Genomic DNA, 18281 nt, shown 5'->3' with positions numbered 1-18281 from the left:
TGCCGCTGAATAATCAAAGTAAATTTATTTCGGAATTACTTAAGGGTCATGAAGAAACATGTTATAGAAACAGTAGTAAAATACAGTACACAGGAATGTCACTTGAACGATACCAAGACAAAAGTAAAATAGCAGACGAAAAAGAGCGACTTTAAATACAAAGATGAAGAAATTTAATAGGAAATTTTGTTGATAAGAAAAAATATATGTCCCACGTCTTTGTTACATACTGTACAAAATAAAATATTGCACCTTTAAGTCATATAATAAATATATACAAAGAGTATTTTACAAATGATCTTTCTTTTAATTTAAAAACTTTCCACAATCAAGTGTGATTGGTGATCAACCCCCCACGGGCTGGCGTGTGCCCTTCACGTCCCCACCCTTCCTGGCCACCAAACCTCTGCGTACAGTAGTGCCCATTGTCAGTGTCAGTGAGGCTGCAGTTAGAACACGACAGCTGGTGCAGGGAGACTCAGCAAGCTTGCCCACAGACAAATCCAAAGCCCGAACGCACTGTTCGCTTTGTGACCGGGGACTCGGTCCAGCACGACCTGCTTCGGGGGATGCTGCGGCCAACGGGCTATCGGCGGTGCAGCTGGGATGCTGACCGGGGAAGGATGGCTGCTTTCTTGGGGTTCTGTGCCATCGAAAGCCATAACTGGTGGGATGTTAGGGAGAGCGCCCCAGAACCGAATCAGCGTTAGAACTTCACAATTTCACGCAAGCCCCACATTCCTTCAGCAGAAACAATTTACTCCCAATTTACCCTCCACCCAGACACAATCACCAGCACCAGCACCGGCCCCAGTCTGAACGCAACCCAGTGCCACCCAGCTTGGTCCTCATGCTAACCGCCAATGCCAACTCTAGCCTTAACCCTAACATACCTTCCACTCTCTCCTCACCCGATCCTAAAACGAACCCTAAACTTACTCACCAAATCCTAACTTTGACCCCCTCGCCCTACTGTAACTTCTAGCCTAACCCAAATTCACTTTGGATTTACCAACAAATCGGTCAGAATTAAAACAATTATTTACGACAAACAATTCTTTTCAACCACCGGTGTTTCCTATTTAGATTACTTTCTTATAATCTTCCCGGAAATAGAAAAAAATCCTCAGGAATACTATTTTATGTATAAATTAGGTCTAATAAGGCTTTGATTTTCTGTTTATGTGCAAGAGAAGAGTGCTTAGAAAAAGTTTCATTCACAGCTCTCAAAAGAAAGCTTTGAATACACTTCAAAATCAGTAGAAAAGGAGAGCTTTCCCTCTCCTTTGATTTCCGAGATGCCTCATTTGGTCACAGATAGATCTCCAGAGTTGTGAAACGGGCAGCAATGTTTACTCTGTGTTTCTTCCCCGGGTTCTGTGAGAGCAAGGACAAGATGCCACACCCCCCCCCCGGGGTCCTTGGATCACTCAGTGCTGTAAGCCTGTCTACCACCTCTTCTTCACAGACTAGACTTAAGGACCCATAAAAATGTCACTAGAGCCATCCATGCCATCCTTCAACTACTGGCCAGAGCTTCTAAAGGATAGATGCCTTATAAACCTGTTGAAACCCTGCAACTTGAGAGAAGAGGAAGTCACCGGTTTCTGTGTGTCCCTCACATCTTTAGGACGTCCTACCCCCCACAAGTCTACACGTCGCAGGAAGCAGCAGCCCGTGGCAACGCACTGGGGATCTGGGCGGTTTCCCAATTAGAAGGACACGGGGAGGGTCCCAAGTGCAAGAGCACGCCTGCTACGATAGTTTTGGCCATCCCGGAATATATCATCTCAAAGAGCTGGGATTAAACACCGGCCACGGGGGAAACAATAGAACGAAATCCCACCAGTGGTGAGTTTACATCAACCCCTGAATGCAGAATCTAGAGTTTTAAGAGAAATAACATGTTTCTGAACCAGCTACATGGGAGGGAAAGAGCTTTTACATTTTGGTTCTGTCTTCACAGCAGCATTACGACCCTCGCCACAGGATTACCCTTCTTGACACGACTGGCAGCATCTCTGTTTGTAGAGCTCTAGCGAACACAGATGGAGATGCTTTACAAACATACAGTAGTGAGTTGTGTCTGAGCAGTCTCCTGCAAAAAGAAAAACAAAACTAAACAGACATCCATCGAATACACAGCTCATTAGAGACGGAGTTAAAAAAAATTAAAAAGCCTTTGAGTTTATGATAAGCCTACACTGAGATCACAGAGCGAGCTGGAGAAACTGGGCTTGGATTCGCAGCCCAGGGAATACAGTCAGGGGCACTGTGACAGCGCCGGGTGGGGACAGGTGGTGACGGGGGCAGCCACACTTGTGGGGAGCCCAGCATCACGGATAGAGCCATCCAATCACTACGTCTTACACCTGAAACTGATGCAATGTTGTGTGTCAGCTGGACTCAAATAAAAAAAATTGAGAGCAACCCCACTAGGCTTGGGTTAGAGGCACGGCCCTGCACGACAGCCAGGAGCACACGGGGCTCACTTCTCAGCCAGGCCAAGTGGCCTCACCATGCTCTCCTGGCCCTTCTGGCCCATGCTCTTCCTCCGGGTGCTGAGAACAGCAGGGGGTGGACCCCTTGGAAAACTGATAAAAGCAACAGACCTGCTCCCTAGCAAAATATAGTTATGATTAAGTTTTATAGAGATAATATAACAATTATGATATATATATAATATAAAATATATGTGTATATGAACATATAATATATAATAATAATATAATAATATAAACATCTATGTCAAATTTTTATTAAAGAGGGCACGTGTGGTGACGAGCACTGGGTGTTATATGGAACTAATGAATCGCTGAACACTGCATCAAAAACTAATGATGTACTATACCCTGGCTAATTGAACATACAAATAAATAAAAAATAATATTAACAGGAAAAAAAAAAAAGAGTCCCCATCCTACGAGATGAGACCTCCCTCCAGGCAGAAGGGGAGTGTGGGGAGGCGGTCAGAGGTGGTGACAAGTCCATCCTAGCCAACACCACTGACACCCAAGTGGTTCGACTGTTCTCTAAAGAACGCTGAGTCACACCACAGCAAAGCGGCTCATCTCCCCGCGTCCCAGGATGCCACCAGCACGGTGGGCACTCCTGGGACCAGGCAGCCGGCCGGCGGCGGTACCTGAGCGGGGTACGTACTCTCGCAGGAAGGCCCGAGACAGTGCCGCCAGGAAGCCGGTTTCCTTCTCTGCACACAGTGTGTCTCCGCCACGGGTCTGCAGCTCCTCACGCGGACACAGTCGACTTTCCGAGACTGGAAGCCCCGGCCGCAGGCCGCCGTGCAGGGCCTCCAGGGGCCCGTGCGCCAACACACGTCACAAGCCCCCGATGAGCAGTTCCTCCTCAACGTGGGTCTGAAAGAGGAAAAAGAAACAAAAAACAAGGGAAACCACAAAAAGTGGAAAACGGGGAAGCGGGGTGTCACTTCTTGCCGGGAGCAAGCCTTTCGGCAAACTCTGTTTTCAATACACTGAAGGTCTCCGGATGAGGACCCTGTGCGACAGGTGCGTGATTTGCGCGGTGCGCGGTTGGGGGCGCAGCGGTGACAAGGACAGGCAGGCAAACCACATGTTCCACTCCCCTCCCACATGGAGTCAAGACACGCGCCTGGAGGGATGCGGCGTCCTGGAAAGCTGGAGCGGGCCAGTTTCGGCTCCCGACCAGCCGCTTCAGATTTGCTAACAAGCCTTCGGATGTGTGCACCGAAGCACTCGGCACAGATTCGGGTGTGAGTGTCAATGTGAGTGCGAGCGAGCTCATCTGCAGAGGGACGGCACTCTAACAGAGTTAGGCCCCACATGACCCCTAGTCGGAGGCCACAAAGACCGTTAGGGGACAGGGATCTATCCCAGTTCCCCAGCCTTTCAAACAGAACCAAGAGCTGGTGCCCTCTGACTCTGGAAGATACTGAGCCCATAAGAGAGAGCCAGCTTGGTGGACCCACTTTGGGGTAAACGCCCTTGTTCCCTGTGGCAGGGGTCCTGGGCGATCTCTCTGCACTACACGGGACTGTCTCCCACCCCCCAGGCGACTGGAAGGGAGCCCTAGCTTCGCGGAGCTGGTTCAATAACTCTCCTTCTTCCAGGAATTTGGACATTGTTGGAACAAGACCTGTAAACGTAAGGACTGGAGCGGTGCTGGCCGTATTCTGCCACACGGGCCAGAGAACCAGAAAATAACAAAGAAGGAAGCAAAACACAGAGAGCTGCAGAGACCAGAGGAGGAAAAAACCCCAATGATTTCTCATTTCTTGGTCACAGTCCTTCCTGCGGTCTGATGGCGTTCCCTCTTTGAATTCTTGAGGCATTTTTGTATTCCTGTAAGAGGCTCCTTACCAGCACATGTGATCTATAAGGAGTGTAGGAATGCCGCTGGAAACATGGTGAGATGGAGAAAACTGTGATAACCTGACGCGTTGGCGGGTGGCGGGGTGGTGTAGTACTACGAATAGTTGGAAGCAGTACTCTGAGTAGCCAGTAGGGGGAGACGCCATCAAAAGGTTTATTTGAACAACAGGGTCACCCCAAACTAAGATTATACAAGGGAAGAGGAGGGTATCTTGTTAATTACAGGGCTTTTGTTTTCCCCAATGGGTATGAATCCTAGCCGCCAAAAGCTTAGTTGCTTTGGACAACCGGGCATAGACCCAGTACTCCTCAGCCATTTCCCTGCCCCATGCAGAGCTTTACCTACTGAAAAAAATTGAACATTCACAGAATACACCAAAAATGTATTTTAAAAGGATACCAAATTGCTGTGCACGAGTGTTGAGTGGTCCCGTCTTAATAAGAAATTGCCCACCTTTTTTGCATAAGTCATTCCAAGTCGACTTTTGTTGTTTCCAGCCCAAAGGACCTTAACTAACAGGGCTCCCTTCTGCTCTGATGGACGGCAGGCCAGTGGGAAGTCAGAAGGAGCCCCAGAGCCTCTAAAGATGAGAGGACACAGGGAGCTAGAGACCAACGTGGCAGGTACAGCTCCAGACGTGGGTCGTTGAAGACCCAGTGAAAGAAAGAAAGGTCGGTCCAGCACAGAGCATCCCATGTCCTCCTGGCCATGGACAGTACTGGGCACCAGGACACCAGAGCCAGGGGGACACAGTCTGGGCACTGGCACTATGTCTAAAACACAAAAGTGGATTCGGCACCAGAAATCGCGAAGTCACCCTGTTTCGGCTAGTCTTCCCCAATGTCTCATTCCTGTTCAGTCGAGCTCCTCTCCGACCTCAGACCACTCCTTTCACCATCAGCCAGATGCAACCATGGACTCCAGCGGACAGATTCCGAGCCTGATGGTCATCCCAAGTGCCCAGCGGCTTTAAAGAGATGAGATTGCCAGGCTCCACTCCCAAAGATTCCCCTTCATGAAGTCCCAGGTAAGGCCTGAGAATCCTTATTGTAAAGAAATGCCCCAGATAATTCCGAGGAATCACTGCTTTGGAAGCAAACTCTCTGTGTCGGGGAGTGCCACCTCGGGACCCCGTGTTGTATGGGGGCTGGCGTGACTCCCCTAATTCGCACCCCCTCTGTCACTTTTCTCGGTGGTGGCCATGCCCCTGAGGCCCCTCCCAAGGAATCTTTCTTCTATTTCTTTTAAACACTTCCACGTTTTCAGTTCATCTCCACATCTCTTTTTCTTTTTTTAAAGATTTTATTTATTTATTTGAGCGAAAGCTCGAGCATGAGCAGGGGGTGAGGGGCAGCAGCAGAGGGAGAAGCTGACTCCCTGCTAAGCAGGGAGCCCAATGCGGGACTTGATCCCAGGACGCTGAGACCATGACATGAGCCGAAGCCAGATGCTTCACGGACTGAGCCACCCAGGCGCCCCCACATCTCTTTCTCTAAGGCCCCATTTGGCCATATATTTAGCCTCCTGGTAGATCCTTCTATGCCTTCTATACTCTCCACTATATTTCTGCTTCTTGTTTTAGCTACCATTGGCTGGAAAGCCTGTGGTGCATCCAGTGTGCGTCCTGAAGGAAGGACATCAGGACACCGTGGCTGGAGCGCCAAGAGTGAAGGGGTGTGAGGTTTGGGATGCGGCTGTAAAGGGAGGGAAGAGGGGCGCCTGGGTGGCTCAGTCAGTTAAGCGTCTGAATCTTGATTTCAGCTCAGGTCATAATCTTGGGGTCGTGGGATCGAGCCCTGTGTCAGGTCCCTTGCTCAGCAGGGAGTCTGCTTGAGATTCCCTCTCTCTCTCAAAATAAATAAATAAATCTTTTAAAAAGTAAATAAATAAAGGGAGGGAGGAGTTGACTGTGTGGCATTTTCTAGGCCACATTACAGACTACAGTCACCCTTCCTCCTACGAGCAAGTGAGGTCTCTAAAGTGGCTTTAATCTGTCAGGGAGATGGGGTGCAGTGGTCATATGATCAGATCTGATTTTGGAAAGGATCGCTCAGCTGCAGTGCGGGGCTGGGATGGAAAGAAGCAACAGGTGGAGGGGGACAGTGGGATGGCTCAGCTACAGGGAATCATGGTGGAGATGGAAGAAAAATAGATGGGTTTGAGAACATAATACAAGAAACCAAAAGGTATATAAAAAGTAATCAGAGGGGCGCTTGGGTGGCTCAGTTGGTTGAGCGTCTGCCTCTTGATTTGGGCTCAGGTCATGATCTCAGGGTCGTGAGACAGCCCTGTGTTGGGCTCCACGTTGATTGGGGAGCCTGCTTAATATTCTCTCTCCCTCTGTCTCTGCCCCTTCCCTCTGCCTGCGAGTGCGTGCATGTGCTCTCTCTCTCTCTCTCTCAAAAGTAATCAGAAAAGTACAAATCAAAACAGGATGTAATTTTTCACCCATCAGACTGGCAACATTTTTAAAAAGACTGAAAACCCATATAATGTTCATAAAAAGGGGGAACCCTCATACGTATACTCTTGGTATAGACATTTTGATGGTAACTTAGTAGTATCAGAATGAACATGCCTATCAATTCGATCCCATGCCATGCCAAAATATATCTTTTAGTGCATAAAGATATGCTCTAGGATGTTTACTGCAGCCTTTGTTTGTAATAGCAAAAAAAAAAAAAAAAAAAAAAAAACGGAAACAATCAAATGTCCATCAGCAATGGAATGAGCTAATAATGTTAAATACAACAATGAAAAAGAATCTTACGTACTAAGATGGGGAAAAAATCTGTTGATAAATAGAAAAAGCAAGTTTCGGAAAAGTACATCAGGTATGTTAAAAAAGAAAGCTCAATCCACACCCGTGTTTGCGTCCTAAGTCTATCTTTGAGAGTGCAAAGGGAAACATCTGGGGTAATCCGTATCAGTCTGTGTGTGGTCTCTATCTTCTCAGCAAAAGACAAAACTAGGTTGCCTGTTGAGAAGGAGGGCAGCTGTTCCAAACATTTTCCACTTGAGGAAAATAGTTCTGGTTTCAATTGTATTGTGGGGAATAGGAAACACAGCGGACTCCACACTGCCAAACCTTACTGAAGGCTCAGAATGGAAACTGAGCCAACTGTCAAGGTCATCTCATTTTCTCTGGCAACACTCAGGGTGGGGAGGAGGGAAACAGAGACATATTTTGAGCATCTTCGATGACCCAGGCTGCTTACATGCTTTCACACTAAGCCAACTACTCGAAACCTCGGAACCATAATTTTACACGGACGGCGATACCCCATTTTGCAGACTGGGAGGCTGGGGAGCCCGGGTCACACAGTAACAGAGTGGGAGAATTCCGCATTCCCTCGTTCGTGTGCTTTTTGGCTCTCTCCCTACTCCACGCTGGCTGGGGCGCACTCCTCTGGGACAGTGGAGTCGCCAGGCAGAAGGGGCCTGGGTCTCGGGGTGACCTCATGGAACAACGCCCCTCTACCCCAAACCGAGCACCAGCTTCGACTCCTACACAAGAGAAAAGCAAACTCTTTTCGTGTTTAAGCCCCTTCACAAGGTAATAGCTTGTTTCATTCTCTGCTAAACCACTGTGCCAACATCCTCATCCAAACAGTTTCTAGAGGGGCCTGGGTGGCTCAGTCAGTTAAGCATCTGCCTTCAGCTCCGGTCATGATCCCAGGGTCCTGGGATCGAGTCCTGCTTCTGGCTCCCTGCTCAGCAGGAGTCTGCTTCTCCCTCTGTCTCTGCATACTCTCTCTCTTACACTCTCTCTCAAGTAGATAAATATAATCTTAAAATAAAAAAAACACAGTTTCTAGACAGAGGAATACAGTGGTCCACTGAAAACATGAGGAAGATTTAATCTGTAAACTTAAATGAAATATCATTAGGTTTGACCAGCTTTGTAGACAGAGGGAAAAATATCTGTCCTCAGCGCTACTCTTCTTTTTTATTTCTCTTTGGGGCATTCCTCTCTAAATATATTCCATGTCCAAATAATCTGTAATTATAATAGTGCCTATTAATGAATCTTTCAGCATCCTGTATACTATCGAGGATGGCACGGTAAGAAATCATCTTTGGATGGGAACTGTCAGTTGTGAGAGGCAGTGGACAGGAGAAGTCATGCCATTTTCAGGCAGTCACAGCCACTGACAGAGGCAGGACAGGGTTCGTGTCACCCCAGGGCGGGTCAGTACCTCCTTCTGTCGTCACACCGGGGGTCGGAGCTGTTGTGGTGTTGACACGGGGCATGCTGCTGCTGCATCCTCCCAGCGCGACCCAGGCACCGTGCAGGACACTGGAACAGAAGCACAAAGCGGCGGAAACAGCCCTGTGAGCTCATGCGTGCTGCGGTACCAAGGCTATGCACTGAGGGGGGCCCAGTGGTCGCCCGGGCAAGTCGGGGGGATGGGAGTGCCACTCTGAGGACCAGACAGCCTTCCCTCAGAGCCGGAAAGATACCTGGGTATCTTCCTCCTCCTCTTCCCCCCAGAAACTTCGACCATCTCTGGGGAGAAGGGAAAAGGATGGGGCCAGTCTGTAACTGACACGGCTTAGGCCCAGAAATGACATGGATTAGAACCATAAGCAACTGTCAAGGTTGGGTTCTCCTGCTCTGAGCAAAAGTGGAGGCTTGTGGGTTAAGGTGAGCTCAATTATAGAAAAATTTTTTTCTGATGTGGGGTTCTTAAATTTTCATGTAGTCATAATACATATTAATTTTTCCTTCTGCTCTGTTTTATGCTGAAAAGGCCCTTCCCATCATGCTGGTTCTATTTCCACTCACCTTCCTGGTCATGTCCTTTGTAGCACAAAGGTTTTTAATTTTTACGTTGCCTAGTGTATCTGTTTTTGTTGTTGTAGCTTGTGTTTTTGGTGTCCTATCTAAAAAACCATTTCTTAACACAAGGCGTGACGATTTAGTTCTACAGTTCTTCCAAGAGCTTTATAGTTTCAGCGCTTAAATGTAGGTCTTTGATCCACTTGGAGTTAGTTTTTTTGCATACTGCATAAGCTAGGGCCCAGCTGCATTTGTGTGTGGGGGGGGGTACCCAGTCGTCCGGTACCATTTGTCAAAGAGATTATTCTTTCTCCGTTGAATGGTCTTGTCACACTTGTAGGACACCAACTGACACAGATCTAGAAAATTCCTCTCTGGACCTTAAATTCTATTCCAGCCATCAGTATGTCTACCCCTTGTCAGCACCACGCTGTCTTGATTACTACAGCTCTGTAGTAAGTTTTGAAACCCACAAGTTGGAGCCCTCCAACCTTGTTCTTTTTTCAAGATTGTTTTGGCTATGGGGCGCCTGGGTGGCACAGCGGTTAAAGCGTCTGCCTTCGGCTCAGGGCGTGATCCTGGCGTTCTGGGATCAAGCCCCACATCAGGCTCCTCCACTGTGAGCCTGCTTCTTCCTCTCCCACTCCCCCTGCTTGTGTTCCCTCTCTCGCTGTCTGTCTCTCTCTCTGTCAAATAAATAAATAAAATCTTAAAAAAAAAAAGATTGTTTTGGCTATTCTGGGTCCTTTATATTTTCTTATGAATTTTACGATCAGCTTGTCAATTTCTGCAGAGAAGCCAGCTGGGAGTTTTACGGGGGTTGTCCTGAATCTGTAGGTCGGTTTGGAGCGCATGGGCAGCCTAACAATAAGTGCTCTGACCCGTAAATATGGGGTGTCTTTCTATTCATTTAGATCTTCTCTAATTTCCTTAAAAAACCTCTTGCAGTTTAACACTTTTTTTAAACTGTTCTTCCGCTATGGTTAATTACCACTGAACTTTAAACCCAGTCAACACGGTCTGTCCTCTCATTTCACTGCATGACTCAGGGCTACTCCTACACTGAACCAGATAACACCAGCTAAAGAAGGTCTGTCCACCACTCTACTAAGCTGTTTTTCCTGAAAATTTCCTGTGCTCATTTGTTCTCCCACATGAATGTCAGAATTACCCTAAGTTCCCAAAACGAATTCTACCGTAGTCTTTGGTGGAATTCTATTACGTGTCTCAGTTCATTTAAGGGAGCAGACATCTTTACAGTACAGACAGTACCTTTACGTGTCCTACTTTTCCTGTGGGTGTCTCAACACTGTGCTCCACTTTTCTTTATGGGTTCTGTTTTGGTTAATTTTATGTGCCAACTTGGCTGGGCCATGGTGTGCCCGGATATTTGGCCAAGCATTATTCCAAGTGCTTCTGGGAGGATGTTTCTAGAGGAGATTAACATTTAAATCAGCACTCAAGGGAAAGCAGATTGTTCTCACAAGTGTGGGTGGGCCTCACCCAATCAGTTGATGGGCGGACTAGGACAAAACAAGTAAGTAAGAGGGAACTCCTCCCGACTGACTGTCTTTGAACTGGGATATTGGCTTTTTCCTGCTTTTGGACTTGAACTGAAATACTGGTTCTTCCTGGGTCTGTAGCCTGCTGGCTTCTGGGCTGGAAAGACGTGATCGGTTGTCCTGGATCTCCAGCTTCCTGACTCACCCTGCAGCTCTTGGGACTTGTCAGCCTCCATAATTGCATTAACTCGTTAATTCACACACACACACACACACACACACACACACACACGCACCCCCTATTGGTTCTGCTTCCCTGGAGGGCCCTGGCTAATGCAGTTATATAGACTTTGGTCCTGAGAAGAGGGGCGCTACCATAGCAAGTATCTAAAACTGGAAGTGGCTCTGGAACCGGGTGATGGGTAGAGGCTGGAAGAGTTTTGAGGTACATGCTAGAAAGAGCTAGACTGCCTTGAAGGGCACATTGTTAGAAACACGAACATTTAAGAGGGCTCTGATGAAGTTTCACGTGGAAGTAAGGAACACGCTTCTGGGAACTGGAGGAAAGGCAATCGTCATCCTCAGATGGCAAACTTGGGGCGCCTGGGTGGTTCAGTCGTCTGAACATCCAACTCTTGGTTTCGGCTCAGGTCATGATCTCAGGGTCTTGAGCGTGAGCCCCGCGTTGGGCTCTGCACTCATCAGGGAGTCTGCCTGAGATTCTTTCCCTCTGCCCCTTCCCCTCTCCCCACTCATGTGCACATGCTCTCTCTCTCTCTCTAATAAAATAATCTTTAAAAAAATAAAATGGCAAAAACTTGGCCAAATTGTGTTCTAGTGTTTTGTGGATGATAGAACTTGCAAGTGATGAAATTGGATATTCAGCTGGGGAGCTTTCTAAGCAAAGTGTTCAGGGTGCCATCTGGCTTCCCTTAGTGCTTACAGCAGAATGTGAGTGGACAGATAAACTGAAGAAATCATTAAACAAAAAGGAATCATAACTGGAGGATTCAGAAAATTCTCAGTCCATCCATATTTCAAAGAATGAGAAAGTATGTTCTGGAAGGAACACTAAGTGTGTGGCTGCACAATCACTGTGTAAGGAGATTCCCCGTGGGGTTAATCAGTCATCCCAGCGGAAGCCAGGAATAGAGATAGGATTGTGCCAGGACAGACCTGATGGGACCCAGTTAAGGAAGGCTTTAGAAACTGCGGATGCTACAGGGGGCATAAAGCCATTCAGCTGCAAAGATGCTTTATCCTTCAGGGAGAGGGAAGAATGACCCCAGATCCAGAGCTCACCAGGGCTGCTGCTCTCACGACAGGCCGGGGGCTGGGTAGGCAGAGGCTGTTTCCTCGATTTCCAGTTTCCGGGGGCCCTGCTGCCCCTGCCTAGTGCTTCAGGGATAGGACACTCCAAAGAGCCATGTGGGAGAGGCTGCTGTCTGGGGCCCTGGGGGCCGTGCCACTGCCATGGTGGGTCTGGAGGGCAGAGCATCAAGCCCAAGAGGATTATTCTCAAGTGTTAGGATCTAATGGAATTAGCCGTGCTAGATTTTGGACTTGACTGGGACCCACCGCCCCTTTCCTGTTCTGATTTCCCTCATCTGGAAAGGGAACGTCTGTCCTCTGCTTGTTGCATCACTGTATTTTGCAAGTATGTAACCAGTCTGCCTTCACAGGTTCACAGGGGGACAGGAATTCTGTGTCAGGACGGCTCACTTCTTACCCATTCCTAATTTAGGTGACATTTGGTGAGACTTTGGATTTGAATTGAGGACAGAATGGACCAAGACTTCTAAGGATATTGGGATGGGATAAATGTTCTTGGCACACACGAAGGACATGAATGGGGGGGGGGACAGGGGGCGGAATGTTATGGACCAAATTGTGTCCCCTCAAAATTTGTACATGGAAGCCCTAACCCCCAGTATGACCGTATTTGGACACAGGTTTTATAAGGGGAAATTAAAGGTGAAATGAAGTCATAAGGGTGGGGCCTTAAGCTGCTAGGAACAGTGTCCTTATAAGAAGAGGAAGAGACACCCGAAATCTCTCTCTCTCTCTTTTTCTGCACAGAGAAGGGGCCACGTGAGGACACGGTGAGAAGGCAGCTGTCTTTAAGCGGGAAAGTGAGGTCTCACAAAACCAACCCTGACGGAACTTTGACCTTGGCCTTCCAGCCTCCAAAATCGTGAGAAAATAAACTTCTGCTCTCCGCAGCGCTCAGTCTGTGGTATTTTGTCACGCCAGCCCTAGCCGACTAATTAGGTTCCTAGACATTTCTTCAATATTCTTCCCCAAATAATTTTTTTAAGATTTTATTTATTTATTTGATATACAGAGAGGCAGTGAGAGAGGGAACACAAGCAGGGGGAGCAGGAGAGGGAGAAGCAGGCTTCACGCTGAGCACGGAGCCCGATGCGGGGCTTGATCCCACCACCCCGGGATCATGACCCGAGCCGAAGGCAGACGCTTAACGACTGAGCCACGCAGGTGCCCCTCCCCAAATGTTTTTTATTTATAATGTTGCGCAAGGTGGTGTTTGGGATGCAGGCTAGGAGACGTTTGTGCACATATTACTAATGCTCCCCTGCTCCTTTTCTCAAAGTCTGCTCTTACTCCCACTGCCCCAGACCAGCCAATCTTGGAACTTCTGTCCCTGAGCTCCTGTATTCAAAGAACCCAAATCCAGTTCACCTTTATACCGGAAGACAGGAACACTATGATTTCCAAACCTAACCCTTGAGGGCAGACACATTCACCTTAGAGATCAATCAGGTGTTTCCCCCCAAATTAAAAAAAACATGTACGAGAGGCAAAGGGGTGATCACAGCACTGTCAAAGTACCAGACCCACCGCTGTACCTGGCCCCCTGGTTCAGCGACCCACTGGCCACAAGGATGACTGGAACATGGCCTTCTTCCCAGAGGCCTCTCGTGAGGAGCACACGCTCTTGGAGACATCACCTGCACGGTGCCGTTGGCTTTGGTGCGTTGGCAGGTCACCTGCCGACTGTGGAATCCTTCGCCGCAAGACACGGAGCACTCTGACCATGCGCTTGTGAACCACCTGAGAGTAAAAACTAGAGCAGCTCAGTGAGGTCCGGCGGGCTGGCCCCTACAGGGAGTGTCCTCAACATCGATCCTAACACTGCGACCGGCTGGGGGCCGCCACTTGCCTCTCGGGGACTGAACCGCAGCGCAGGTAACCCCTGGCTCTCCTCTCAGATCTCTCTTTTGTTCAGGACAGCGACAGAATTTCCAGGGAGAGACAAGGAACACAGGGTGGGGTCAGGCCGTGAGCAAGGATGAGAGAGCTGGCACTTGCGTGGCCCCAGAGAGCACAGCTAGGGAAAAATTAGGTGGAAATTTCAAAAAGGTGGATTTCAACCACTGAAACCAAAGGGAAGAAAATATTTTTAAAGCACCTGTGTGCTATTTGCTCTGGGAGACATTAACATGTTGTCCCCATTCTTGTAGGGAAGAAACCAATGTTCAAAGTGGTAAATAACTCGGTTATGGTCACATAATCGCATGCCAACAGAGTTGGGGTTGGATTCTAGGTTTATCTGACCCTATGTTCACACTTCCATGACAGAACACTCGGAGCGGACACCTTTGGGATACTGGGTGCTCTATCATTGAGGGGATCCTGCTGCATAGGGGCTCCTAACCTGAGCTGTAGGGCACTCCAAGGGACCGCGGACCCGGACGGGCAAAGCATTACCTTTTCGTCGTCACTGAGCTGCAACCGAAATGTAGTATTCCTTTAGTTATAAAAATGTCAGCCACAAAATACAGTAGGATTAGCACTGTCTGTGATTTTGTTACCAGTGGAAACCATAGGTATTTTTACATGACATTACCGTTGCGGCAGGCACCTCAGAATGTCATTTACATTCATCACCACTTCAAAATGTACTGCTCGGTATTATTTAATGTATTAACAGAGAAGGATATCTATTACCGTATCATCATTTTTTAACATGTTAATACTGTATTTCAATGTTACTGGTTTCCTTTGTGATCGAGTATATTCTATTTTACAGATTTAAAACCCTCGTCCTGAGAAGGGATCCCCAGGCTTCTCCAGATGACCAGAGGCGTCCACGGCACAGAAAACGAAGGACCCTCAGTGTGGAGAGCCCTAGAGTTACAAGACCTCGGGGTGTCTCTCGTAGGTCCTAGAAACGTTCACAGGCTGGAGAATACGTAACAGACACGGCCCCTGATACAATTCGCTCCACTTTGTAAGAATCAAGAATTGGCATGAGCAGCTGCCCTGACTGATCGCAGCATCGTTCACTGCTTCCCGAGGGACCGGTGACTCAGTGCGAGACCTTCCTCTGAAGCACCGGACGGGTACCGACAGACATGTCAGCCTCCGACGGCCACAGCCGTGCTAGAACACGCTCCCAGGTACCTGTTCTGTTTGCCAGGGTGACCCTGCCTCCCACTCCCCTCCAAGGCCCAGGTCAGTGGATTAGCGTGGGCATTCGTGCGAGGACGGCACTCTCTCTAACAAAGTATCCGTCTCGCAGTTGTGGTCCATAAATGCTACTCATCTTGTCTTGTCTTGTCTCGTCTCGTCTTGTCTTATCTTACTGGGGATTCTGGTGTTGATCAGTTACCTGCTAGGGACTCTGTGATTCCATCATTCACTCCGCACATCTCTGTGGAGGGTGCATAATGGGGCAGACATTATGCTAAGTGCTGGGCATAAAGTGTTCTGCAAGCAGCTGTGGCTTTACCCTCCTGGGCTGGACAGTCTTGTGGGAGACAGATCGTGGTAAGAGCTATGAACATGAATGATAAAATACGAAACACATCCAGCACAGGGGCCTGGATGAGCTTGGAGGGGAAGGTTAGGGACGGTTTCCTTGAAAAGAAATGAACAGAAATAACAAAGTGGAAAGAGAAGGAACAGTGTTCTAGGCAGAGGGAGCAGCATGTGCGAAGGCTCTGAGTGAAGAGAAAGACACATTTCAGAGACAAAAAGACAGTGTGGAGTGGAGATCAGATAGCCAGGCTGGGACAGAGGATGGCAGCCCGAGGCGCAAGCATGGAGGGACTTCTGTTCTCTCACTCCTATATTCATTCAGGCAGCAAATACTTATGGAGCACTAGCATGTATTAGGCACTGGTTTAGACACTAGGGTGAACAAAATGAGCAAGACAGACGTGCTCCCAGTGCTAGGGATTTTGGCCTTTGTCCTAAGAACCATGAGAAGTTTCTGAAGGGTTTTAAACAAAGAGGCATCATGGCGAATTTGTGTTTTAAAGACCATTCTGCTTACACATGGGAAGAGTACTCTAGAGAGGGAGACAAAGTCAGGAGGATCCTGGAGCCGTCCATGTGAGGGACGTTGATGGTGTGAGCTCCCGGGGGAACGGTGGAACTGGACAAGAATGGATGGAAGTGAGAGAAACAGGAGAGTATGAGACGCAGTCACTGGGTCAGGAAGCCTGGGGGCGGACCAGCTTTGGTAGAGATCATGAGTTTGATTTTGGACATGTTAAAATTATTGATTTCTATCATCTATTACCTAGAAAGGTTATGCGTGGTTTTGACCTTCAGTGTGGAATCTAGGGAATGGCACTTTGAACAGGATCTCCAGTGACGCCGGCCCACCGCGCTATCTCCGAGGCAAACCATGGGACCAGCTCTACTAAGGACCAGATAGCACTGTGAGTGCAGGGAGAGATTTGGGTAGCGGTCAAGAGTAGAGGCTCTGAACACAGATCATCTGGATTTGAATTCTGGCCCTTGTAACTGGGTGGCCTCGGGGTGCTCTCCCGCCTTGAAATAGGAAAGTAACATCTACCTCCAAGGTCATGGTGAAGTGGTTCACGTCAGCTCTTAGCAGCATGCCCGGGGCAGGGTGCTTGCTAAACACACCTCAGCGATGCGTTAGGCAATTCAAATCACCATGTCTTCTGGCCCACGCAAAAACCTGCTACTGATACGCAGAGGGACCACACGTACCTTGAGGGGCAGTCCCGGATGTTACAGGGCTGAAACCCAGCCAGCGGCTTCGGGAGGTGTTGGCAAAGGGCCTCACTCACTTCCTGCCCGTTGGCCAGCACACACCGGGGTCTCTGGACTCGGGCTCCCAAGTGGCCACAGGTGGCAGAACAATGCGTCCAGTTACCGAGCTCCCAAAAAGGCTCTGCAGAAAGGAAATGAAATGTCATGACAGCCCTGAATGAGAGATGATGATGGAGCTGGAGGGGACACGGCCGCAGACCACCAGGAGCTGTTTTCTGGTTGGCTGCCCATCTGCTTCTTCTAGAAGCACTCGGAGAGTACGCCGTCACCTAGTGGAAGGCCTCCTTTACATCTCACGTGTCCTCCACTGACTTGTTGTACTTACTGGTGGGAATGCGGACAGCATGGGGCCCTTGGACCACAGCCTGGGAGAGGCGCTATTGGAGGCCAGCTAGATCTGCCAGAAAAATCCCAGAAAGAGGGAGGAGGTGCTCCGTGCTGTGGGCTGGCTCCTCGGCATTCTCCGAGCAGAGCCAAGAGGACGAGAGAGGAGGGTGTCTCCGGGGGATGCTCAGTGGTTCTATTTCTCAAATGTGGGCCAGGCGGAGAAATGAAAGACCGTTTAGCAGGGACCGGGGATTAAGCAGTAAGGTTAAAAATGCATTTCATTCCATTCTTACTTTTCCGTGAATTCTTACCTAAACTTCAGCTTACTCCTGGAACTGCATGAATAATTTGTCACGGAGACATCTGGAAAGGTAAAAATGGGAGTTCCCTTCTAGCAAAGCTGAAGCTGACCACCTCCAGTAATGATGGCTTTTTAATTTTAGTCCTCATTCCGAACAGCCTTTCCCTTCCTTTCTGACACTTGGTAAAAAGATGAGGGACAATACGATGATGACAGATTTGTGTGTGACCACAGAAGGTCCCAGATTTTCCTGTCACAGTCATGAGTACTTGATCGCTACCAGCTGTGTCCACACAGAGCAGAGAGATTTCTTTAACTTATTGTTTTCCAGATTTTCCTTCTGATTTTTGAATTTTTGTCTTACGTTGTGTATGGTGTCATCTGCAAAGCAGAACTGTACATATTTTTAGTGGGGCCCCCAGGATTACAGTTTATTTGAAACCATTTTTTAAAATAGCTGGGTTTATGGAGACCCTCCCAGGTGAGGGTACTGAATTAGACACTTGGCCATCAGTTTTTCACTTAGTCTTTACGGCCATCTTGTGAACTGGATCAGTTGTACGTGCTGAAGCGGGGAAAAGCTAAGTGACTTGCTCAAGGTCCTTCATCTGGAAACCACGTCGGTCTGTCTCCACACCTACCTCTTTCTACTACACCATACTTCACAAAGACACCTTGACGCTTCAAGGCAGGGAACACGTACATTTCTTTAAAAACACGTGTGGGGTTTTTTTTAATTGAAGTGTCATTCACATACAATAACATGCTCAGAAATACGGTGTGCAGTTTTGTGAGTTCTCACACTTGTATGTACTTCTGTAACCATGACAATAACATGCTCAGAAATATGGTGTGCAGTTTTATGAGTTCTCACACTTGTATGTACTTCTGTAACCACGATGCAAAGCAAGATATAAAATGCTTCATCACCCAAAGTCTCCTCCTAATT

General features: G+C 48.3%; 1 protein-coding gene across 2 annotated transcripts in view; it reads right to left on the bottom strand.

Annotated features, from left to right (window-relative positions):
* The window catches only part of ADAMTSL3 (ADAMTS like 3), a 331832-nt gene continuing 313551 nt past the window's right edge, over positions 1 to 18281 (bottom strand). For both annotated transcript variants that reach the window (XM_026510570.4, XM_044388448.3), the window contains 5 exons: positions 16642 to 16825; positions 13521 to 13725; positions 8568 to 8668; positions 3160 to 3374; positions 1 to 2098 (listed from right to left, as the gene is read on the bottom strand). In XM_026510570.4, the coding sequence (XP_026366355.2) occupies positions 1992 to 2098; positions 3160 to 3374; positions 8568 to 8668; positions 13521 to 13725; positions 16642 to 16825 (812 nt within the window). In that variant the 3' untranslated portion in view covers positions 1 to 1991. The remainder of the gene's footprint in view (positions 2099 to 3159; positions 3375 to 8567; positions 8669 to 13520; positions 13726 to 16641; positions 16826 to 18281) is intronic.

Source organism: Ursus arctos, unplaced genomic scaffold, assembly GCF_023065955.2.
Source record: "Ursus arctos isolate Adak ecotype North America unplaced genomic scaffold, UrsArc2.0 scaffold_28, whole genome shotgun sequence".
Classification (NCBI taxonomy): domain Eukaryota; kingdom Metazoa; phylum Chordata; class Mammalia; order Carnivora; family Ursidae; genus Ursus; species Ursus arctos.
Note: the sequence above shows the minus strand (reverse complement) of the source record. Positions and strands in the feature narration are given on the sequence as shown.